This window comes from Zalophus californianus, chromosome 1 (assembly GCF_009762305.2).
Source record: "Zalophus californianus isolate mZalCal1 chromosome 1, mZalCal1.pri.v2, whole genome shotgun sequence".
NCBI classification, from domain to species: Eukaryota; Metazoa; Chordata; class Mammalia; order Carnivora; family Otariidae; genus Zalophus; species Zalophus californianus.
The window spans coordinates 97,462,024-97,471,957 of NC_045595.1; the positions used below are offsets into that span (position 1 = coordinate 97,462,024).

Sequence of the window (9,934 nt, forward strand, 5' to 3'; positions counted from 1 at the left end):
ACTTCGGGTGTGGAGCCTACTCAAAATAAAAAATAAAGAAAGCAATGAATGTATGTTTTTTTAAAAAAGGCAAGACTGTCATTCACACTACGTACAAATCAAGTTCTGGCACGTCTGCGGAACCAAACTATCTGTGAAGGTGAGTATGTTTGTAGTAAATTATGTTCACCGTTAAATATCTTAGCATCTAGCTAGGAAGACAAGATCCTCACATGTTAAAAGTAAACAATAACAGAGTGTGAGAGTTGAAATAATATAACAGATCTTCAGAACTTATATATCCAGTCTGTGAGACCTCCTGATAAATTGTACCTGCTTTAAAAAAAAAGACCTTTTTGAAATTTGCCACTGACATCCACTCAGTGGGAGTGTAAAATCTGTGTGCCTCCTTAGAAGTCTTTTGACATTGTCTATCAAAATGAAAAATACATAACTTTTGACCTAGGTATCTGAGAAATTTATTTTACAAATATTCTCTCACACATGTGTAAGGCAATATTTATAATGATGGTGTTTGTTTTGTTTTGTTTTAAAGATTCTATTTATTTATTTGACAGAGAGAGACACAGTGAGAGAGGGAACACAAACAGGGGAGTGGGAGAGGGAGAAGCAGGCTTCCCGCTGAGCAGGGAGCCCGATGTGGGACTCGATCCCAGGACCCTGGGACCATGACCTGAGCTGAAGGCAGACGCTTAATGACTGAGCCACCCAGGTGACCCTTAAAAATTTTTTTAATAAGTTCTGTTTGTACATATGTAGGAATTTCTGGAAAGTCTATTAACAGCACTTGCTTTTTTTCATTGTATACTCATTTTACTATTGTAACATTTTTATCATTTATGAGCTGTCAATTTTAAAAACTTGAAATTGCTCCATAAACATCAGTAACAGCACTTTTTGCTTGCTATGTGACCCACTGCCAAAAGACTGGAAGAAATACAGTAAGTACTGTGATTTCCTGGGAGTACATGAATATATGTTGGCAAAGAGCGAAGATGAGTAAGTTTTCTCTAAGTGCAGACAGCAGTCCAGCTGGAGCAGGTAGGGGAAGTTCTGTCCAGTTTCAGAGATGTTAAAGTGTGAAAAAAAAAAAAGAGGCATCCTCTAGGCTTTCATCCTTTCATCTGACTTTCCTTTTCTCTTTCAAACTGGCCCGTTCCCAACAACTTGAATGCATTTTATCCTCATCTGGTTCCGGCCTCCCTCCTTTGTTAGATATCTCGCATTTAGAACCATCTCTAGTCAGATGTGTGGTCATTTAATATGAGTATGTTCATCTGGGTTTGTTTATAGGCATTTTTATCTGGCTCATAAAGTTAGTGTGGTGGGATGAACATCTGCCACCACTACTACTGCTCTGCTCTGGCTGACAGCTTGGAGAGGTGTGCTCTCTTCACTGATATCCTGGTCTTGAGGGCCTCCCATCTCTCACCAGTTCAGACTTGACCTCTTCCATGAGGCTTTTCTTCATGGCATCAGTCCTCAGGGATATCTCTGTCCCTCACAGCACTTAATATTCCACTCAACAAGCAGCACACATAGCATCTAGCCAAATGTGACCCTGTGTCCATATTTCCATTTTTACATACTTATGCATCCTTGTGTCCTCTGCCCGACTCCTTGAGTTTGGTTAGCCTCCATCCAGACACAGGGCCTGGCATTAAGAGGCCAGGGGAGGCTGAGAGGCCCAGTAAGAGAAGGGAGGCTTGGAATCCCACACCTGACACTACCGGTGTCCACCACTAGGTGGTGGCGGTAATCAGTCATCTCCTTAGGCATTCTGTACCTCAAATTTCTTATCTTTTAAAAGGAAGATGTTGTCTGCTTTGCTTGAGAAAACAGAAGAACATGACCCCAGGCTAGCAATAGAAGAACCCAGGTTTCATAATTGTCACCTTCACATAACATTGGTGTTACTCGTACATATAAAAGGAGGAGGTTGAACCACATCAGAGGTTCTCAGAGCATAAGCCCCAGAGTTCTTGGCGTCCTTTCAGGCGACCAACAGGTCAAAACTATTTGCAAGCCAATATTCAGAGCTATTTCCCTCTTTTCACTCTTAGGAGTGTACCATGGAGTTTTCCAGAAGCGACATTGTATGTGGCACCATCGCTCTAATAACTTGTAATGAGTTTATTACTGTTACTTTTAAATGAATACATTTAAATCGTCCCCTCAATTTAAATTTCTTAAAGAGCAAACATATACATCTTCCATAAAGGCTCTGTAAGGTCCTATAGTTTTTAAGCTTAACAGGGTGCTGAGCCCAAAAATTTGGGAACCATTGAACCAGGTTTCTCAGAAGACCTTCTGAGGCCAGACGTTTCCTAGATACGGAAGACATGGTCCCTGCTCTGATGGTTTACATGGGGGAGGGCCGGGGGCAGGGAACAGTTATAAATATATATATATATTTAAAGATTTTATTTATTTGACAGAGACACAGTGAAAAGAGGGAACACAAGCAGGGGGAGTGGGAGAGGGAGAAGCAGGCTTCTCGCGGAGCAGGGAGCCCGACGCGGGGCTCGATCCCAGGACCCTGGGATCATGACCTGAGCTGAAGGCAGACTCTTTAACGACTGAGGCACCCAGGCGCCCCCGGGGAACAGTTAATTTGTGAGCGTGGTAAGTTTCCTGAAGGCTCACAGTAGGACACCTGGTGCCTGCACAGAGTGCTCCAGAGAGCGGGAGAGGAGGAACACTCAGCAAAAAGGCGTCCAGGCTTCACACCGGAATCACTCTAAGCGCCCTGGGCTCTCTGAGCCTCCCCTGCGAGCGGGGGGTGCAGGCGTGGACAAGCGGCCGGGCGCTAACGTATGATGACGTCACTGGGCCGCGCCAGCCAATCGGGGCGGCCCCTGTCGGAGGCACCGCAGTGGCCCGTGGCCTGTAGGCGGCGCTGTGGCCCGCCGGGCGACCCCACAGAGCCGCCATAGCCGCCCGCCTCCCCCGACTCCGCGTCGCCGCCATGGCCGACGTGGAAGACGGCGAGGAACCCTGCGCCCTGTCCTCTCACTCCGGGAGCGCAGGCTCCAAGTCGGGAGGCGACAAAATGTTCTCTCTCAAAAAGTGGAATGCGGTGGCTATGTGGAGCTGGGACGTGGAGTGCGATACGTGCGCCATCTGCAGGGTCCAGGTGATGGGTAAGCGTTGCACGCGAGGCCCGGGCCGCGCTACGGCCTCCGCGGGGCCGACTCTGGGCGTGGGGGACGGGGGAAGAAGGCTCCGAGGGACTCGGGTCGGGAGGAGTGGGGGCAGGGGTGCCGGGGGCTGCCGCCGCTGCCTGGGGCTCAGCAGGCGCCCGGCGCCCGGGAGCTGGTCTTCTAGGGAGAGAAACGGACAGTGAGCAGAGGAATTAAGGTAATTTCAGGTAGTGATGGGTGTGGCCAAGGAAATAAAACTGGGTCATTTGATGGCAGCTAGGAGAAACCACTTCGGTTTGTGTGGCCAGGTCCATCTCTAAAAGCAAACCGCAAAGGGGTCAGAGTAAAGGCCCTGAATAAGCAGGGCACTTTAATGGTTGTGGTCTTACACCAAAGTGATGCTCTGGAGTCATCTTCCACAAAAACGGCACCCTCATTTCGCTCCTAAGAGGCGAAGGGAAGAAAAGTGTTCTAGCCATTGCCGTTTTTGGATTAGCTACTGCTCTTCCACGGGCTTTTAAATCTGCATGCCTCAGGATGGGTCAGATGGCACGCCTTTGTCTTGAAGGGGATACAGTGTGGTTCAAGAATATTTGGGGTTCGCCGGAATTGAAGAATGTAAGCCCTTTATTCAGAAACATAAAAAACTTCATCTCCTTCTGGCCGTTCCCCATCATAGGATGCCATTTCCTGAAGATCCTGCCCTGCTCTGTGTCGGGCCTTTGTGGAGAACCCACTTGCACAAATAAAGTCTTAACTTCTTTCTGTGATATTTTGAATAAAAATGCTAGACCAGGCGAAACCTTTCAGAGCAGCTTCATCCTGTTATATTTTATATGCTCTTTGTTTTAAGGTCTCAGACCACCTTGAAAAAGAGATGCTATCTAAATGCAAGTTATATTTTTAAATAGAGCATTTAAAATCCTGAGAGAGTAAGATCCTCTCTTGGGGGTAGGTGGAAAAAACTGAGGTTCTATAGTTTGAAAACTTTGTGTCCTGCTCTGAAAAATGAGAGAACTGGAGAAAATAAACAGAATTGCTCTCTCAAGGGATGAAATTTAAACCTATCAGAATCAAGGGACTCTCAATTTACACTCTTTAGTACACTCTTTTGTTTTTTATTCATAAGGACTTGTTTCATAGAGAATTTACAAAAATGGGGTTCAAATATTTTTTATTTTTTATTTTTGAAAGAACTTGATTTCAGACATGATCCACTTATTTTGCGTATTAGGTCTTAAAAGTACCTCGTTTATTGGCCTGCAGTAAAGCCCCCTTGCCCCACCCCTTACTTAAACTACAATCATAATTTTTTCCGGTTTGTGTGGCATTGTTAACTTATCCAGGCAACTTAATCTTTTCTTCTTTTGCAAGACAAGCTTTGCTAAGTATTTTATCCTCTAAATTTTCTTTAGTTTAAAAAGAAGAGTCTTCCAGAAAGTGTGTTTTATATTTCTCCCCAAAGAAAAGTTTTAGACTTGTAAGTAGAAATACAGAATTCAAAGTAATGGTTGAAATCTTGCAACAAACAAACTCTACTGGGATATTTAGAGTAAGTCAAAGTATGGGCTATAAATGATTCACATTCATATTAACCTTCTAATTATAGCAAGTATTCTGCTACTGTGGATTAATTTTGCAGATTTACAACAGCTGTCCTTTGAGTTCAGAAAAGTATTCTGGACTAGACCTCTGTATTTTGTTTATGAGGTGTTAAAATCCATTTGGTGGTCAGGTGACAGCAGAAGGAAGTTTGTTTTTCAGACTTCCCAAGCCTTACCTTAGTAGCATCATTCTAAAAGGTGTTACTGTTATTGTACTCCTTAGAAAGGTTCTGTTTTATTTTCTTTTATAAGATTTTATTTATTTATTTGACAGAGAGACACAGCGAGAGAGGGGGAACACAAGCAGGGGGAGTGGGAGAGGGAGAAGCAGGCTTCCCGCCGAGCAGGGAGCCCAGTGCGGGGCTCGATCCCAGGACGCTTAACGACTGAGCCACCCAGGCGCCCCGAAACGTTGTTTTAGATCTTAGGAATATCATGAAAGGAATTATTTTTCTTTTATCTTAAAACTTTAGGAATTTTTAGGTTTAGGTTGGGTTTTGATAATTAGTCTAAATCAAAGGCAATCAAAATTGTAATCCAGAGATTTCTGGATTGTGCAAAAGAGCCCACTGAATTCCATTTCCTTAATATTTTGAATTCATTTCATACACCTAAATTATTTATTATGACTTCTTGATCCAAGATTTGCCTGTCAGCCTGTTCTGATGTGGTTAACACTCTCTTTGGTTTCCGCTCCTCTCCCTTCACTCTGAAAGGGGCAGATGGCACAGAGAGCAAGTGTTGAAGAAGAGGAAAATAGGTTTGCTAGTTCTGTAAAGTTCTAAAGAGCCAGAGTAACTCTTCGTGGCTATTTATGTTAACTTGGACATTTGACATACTTTTTGGAGTCTTGTTTTCCTAATTTGTGAAATAGGTAGTTGGGATCACAGACTATAATTTGTGATTATACAGAACCAGAGCCATGTCTTCACCCTTATATCATGATCCTTATGATTTTTTGTTTGCCTGCCTACCTCCCCATTTCCTGGTGAGACCAGGGACCCAGACTTGGTCATTTTGGTGTCCCCAGTGCATAACTCCTTATACAGAGTAGATACTCAGTAATTGTGGGATTGAAGAAAGCCTTAGGAGGCACTGGTTGTTTTTAATCCACACCAGAGAGGCCAGGGTGGTGTGTTGTTTTAGGGTAAGAGCATGCAGAGAGGAGCAAACAAATGCCTGAGCATACTCCAGTGTAAGAAGAGGAGCAGGCTTCAACTTCACCGTGTATCTATTTTTACAGAATTCTTTTTCTCCAATTTATGTTAAAAGATATTTTTTTTTCCTATTGGTTTGAATTTCCTTTTACCCATCTCAGACTCCTCTTCCAGCTAGTGAATGAATCCATTTTATTGGTCCCTAAAATATTCTATATTACCTCCTTCGTCAAGCAAATAGTAGTACAGAGTGAATTTTGAAAACTGCTAGTCTACCCTTTAGGTTCCCTTTCCTAGAATTTACTCCCAAATAAATTATTAAAATACTTTGCCATTGTTGGATAAATGCTTTGGACTCAGACATATTTATAAATGTAGGGAGCATTTCTTTTTCTTTCTTTTTTTTTTTTAAGATTTATTTATTTGAGAGAGCAAGAGAGCACAAGTGATGGAGAGGGAGAAGGAGGCTGCCCATCCAGCAGGGAGCCTGATGCAGGGCTTGATCCGATCATGACCTGAGCTGAAGGCAGACAACCTACTGAGCCACCCAGGCACCCCAAGGGAGCATTTTCTTTAAAAAGAAAAAAAAAAGAGAGAGAACCTAGTACTTAAGAGGTTCTTTAAAAATTAATTTTAGTTTAATTTTTATATAGATCATACAGTCACATAATTGAGAATTTTTAGAAAATATACAATGAAAATTTCTCATCCCATCCCCTCTTTGGTAAACTTTATTACTTGGGTATTCTTCTAGAGTTTCTTTGTGTGTGTATAAGCAAATACCAGTATATATGGATGGCTTACTTACCATGGTATCTTGAAAATAAACTGCCCCTAAGGTTAATCTATGTGATCATGCCTAGTGAGTCTATATGAACGTCCAGTATATAATGGAGTATGGCATATTTTTCTCTAGGGGTTGCATGCACCTTGGGGACATCTTTTCATCAGAGCTTGTGAAAATAGAGGGTCAGTGACCCTTGTGAAATTGCTCCTGGTCATAGGTAAATGAGTAGAGTGCCTTGTACTTTATTCATCTTTAAACAGTTATGTTCAGATGAGAAATTAATAATATGAGTCTCTTATCTCCATCTCTAACCCTTTGGGCTTTTATTTGACTTTGAAGTGTCTGGGTTTTAAAAATTGCATTCTGAGCATCAGAATGAGAATTGCTATTTGTTTACTTTTAGATGCCTGTCTTAGATGTCAAGCTGAAAACAAACAAGAGGATTGTGTTGGTATGTTGTAATTTCATTCTCTTGGTTTTTCAACTGAAGGTTTTCCTCTCAGTGGGGATGTTTGAATTTGCAATTAAGATTGACTTTATCAATACACAAAAACAAACTGTAAAGCAGTGATCCATTATTAATATAAAATGTGTTGGTTCTCTAAAGGCCTTAATGGAATTAATCTGCAAGTCCTTTTATTGCCTGTTAATTAAGAATTGATTATATATTCTAGACATGGGCATAGTAAATATTTGATATTCAAAAAAGAAATTATTCTTTTCTATTAAAATTATAAAGTAAGGAATTTGCCAAAATGTCATTTAAATTTAACTGTATTGTAGGTCAGATTTGGTAGGGTTTTATTCTAATAAAGTGCTTCAGTTTTCAGTACTCTTATGATACAGTATTTAACTTTTCAACTAACATAGAAAAAATGTTAAGTCTCAAGATTTTTTCAGATATAGTTTGTATATGGAAATCTATTAAATTTTGCTAATAGTCTGGGGCTACAAAAGTTGTCTTAGGCTAAACGTTTTAAGCAGTTCAAAGGTTTTTATGATTGCTATGTATAAAAGCTTTTCTGAAGATGAAAGGTTAACTTTGTACTTTGTGTTTGCATGGTTTACATTCAGCTTCTTAATAATGATTTATGTGGTATTTATCAAATCCTGTTTCTTCGTCCTGAAACACTTAGAATGATTTCCCCTTGTTTCCTACTTCCTACAGATAATTTTCATAAGAAGATATGGGGTTTTTTGTGGTTGTTTGTTTGTTTTTTCCTATTTCTTTCATTGGTCTGTTATCATATAGGTCAAGCAAGTGACAAATAAAGCCCACATTTGAGACTGTATTTCAGATTATGGGTGACTTCCCTTGGTTTAAAAAATATTAACGGAAATTGTGAGGTTCAGGCCACCTTTCTTTGACCACAAAGGGACCTCTCTTTCCAGCCAGCCACTTTGAAAAGTTAATGTATTTGTCACATGAGGAATTGCACTGCTTATGGATGACTTAACACAGTTCATCACCACTTCTAGAAAATAACTCAGGTGTACAGCTGATAATGTTTAGAAGCATGTCATCTATTTATAATAGACTACTATGAACTGAAAACATTAAAAACTCATTATCTTGGTAAATAAAAATCAGGAGTATTTTTTGCAATAAAATAAAGCTCAAAAGGTTTCCAGGTCAGTGTATGACTGAGAAGGTCTGGGATCTAAGGAAGGCTCAAGTTCTTTAATCTCCTAACTTCAGGAAGACAGCATGTGGAGTTGTGTAGGGACTGGGGGCCACCACATCACCCACAGATTCTAAACAATGATGGAAAGTCCCCTAATCACAGCGCCTCATCTCACTTCTTAGTGTAATTTACACAGGTAAGTTTTTATTTCTTTATAGATAGAAAAAATGTTGACCAATTAGCCATCTTGATTCAAGATTATGAACCATGATTATTCGTCATAATATAAAATAACCTATAATTTGAGTTCAGTAATTTAAATTAAAATACGTAATGTCAAAATAATCTTTTTTTTTTTTTTTCCCCTTTCAGTGGTCTGGGGAGAATGTAATCATTCCTTTCACAACTGCTGCATGTCCCTGTGGGTGAAACAGAACAATCGCTGCCCTCTCTGCCAGCAAGATTGGGTGGTCCAAAGAATCGGCAAATGAGAGTGGTGGAAGGCTTTCTTAGTGCATTTGTTTGGAGCCCTGGTGGATCTTGTTATCAAGTGCCCTACAAAGGCCAGAACTCTCCACGGAACTAATTCTTCAAATAAGAGGAGATGCCTCTGTGGTCTTTTGGTACTCATCAGAGGCATGGTTTAGCATTTTGTTAGTTTTATTTTCAGAAATTCTCTACAATTAAGAAGATAATTTATTAAAGATGGTCTTTCCTACCTCTGTGGTATGTGTCACACACACTGCTTAGAAGTGCTTTAAAGGAGGAGAGAGCTACAAATTGAATGACTTTATAATTTACTTATTGGTATCCAAGGGGCTGTGGAAGCAGTTCCATTCAGAAGAGAACTTGTTGCATGCTTATAGTTGATCAGTTAAAAAAAAAAAAAAAAGTGTTATAGTAACAAATAAAGTGCAGTTTAAAACCCAACTCTTATCCTTATTTTGTTCCTGATATTTATTTTTGGCTGGGAGGAGGTGATTCATGAAATCTTTACTTGATATAATGAAAATTTTAAGTTTGGACCAGTGAACAGGGTAAATAAATTTAACCTTTGGGCATATGGAATTTCGATTGTCTTTTAGGCTATCATCCTCAGTCTTTGGCTCATCAAGAATACCTAAATCTACACTCACCTCACTGTTCAATCATTGAGCAGTAAAGAACAGAAGTATTTTTAAGTTCTGGTCAGATTATGTAGTAATTAAACTGTGTTTTAGGTGGAGTGTTAATGAGGGGAAAATGTTTACCACTGTAGCATTGGATCAAAAAGTTTATTTTATTACACGATGTTTTAATAAATGGCTTATTCTGTTTACTTCATTTGAATTGTCATTATTACAGTCTTATGCACAACCTTAAACTTCATGTTGATAAACTAATATGTCAAGTGAGTGATTTTACTTAATTTGAAAAAAAATTCATGTACTCTTATTTGGTAATAATAAAACTTAAAAAGTTTAAAGTTTATTACATGGAAACATTAAGTGTGAGAAAATACTTAAATTTTATCAAACTCGGGCGCCTGGGTGGCTCAGTTGGTTAAGCAACTGCCTTCGGCTCAGGTCATGATCCTGGAGTCCCAGGATCGAGTCCCGCATCGGGCTCCCTGCTCAGC

General features: G+C 40.3%; 1 protein-coding gene across 1 annotated transcript; it reads left to right on the top strand.

The window, feature by feature from the left end:
- The first annotated feature begins 2,893 nt into the window (after positions 1-2,893).
- Positions 2,894-9,639, top strand: RNF7 (ring finger protein 7). The gene is given in 5 exon segments (XM_027587522.1): positions 2,894-3,143; positions 7,095-7,142; positions 8,391-8,492; positions 8,495-8,512; positions 8,689-9,639. Coding segments are annotated over 5 exon segments (462 nt in total). The 5' UTR covers positions 2,894-2,968; the 3' UTR covers positions 8,808-9,639.
- Positions 9,640-9,934: the final 295 nt, after the last annotated feature.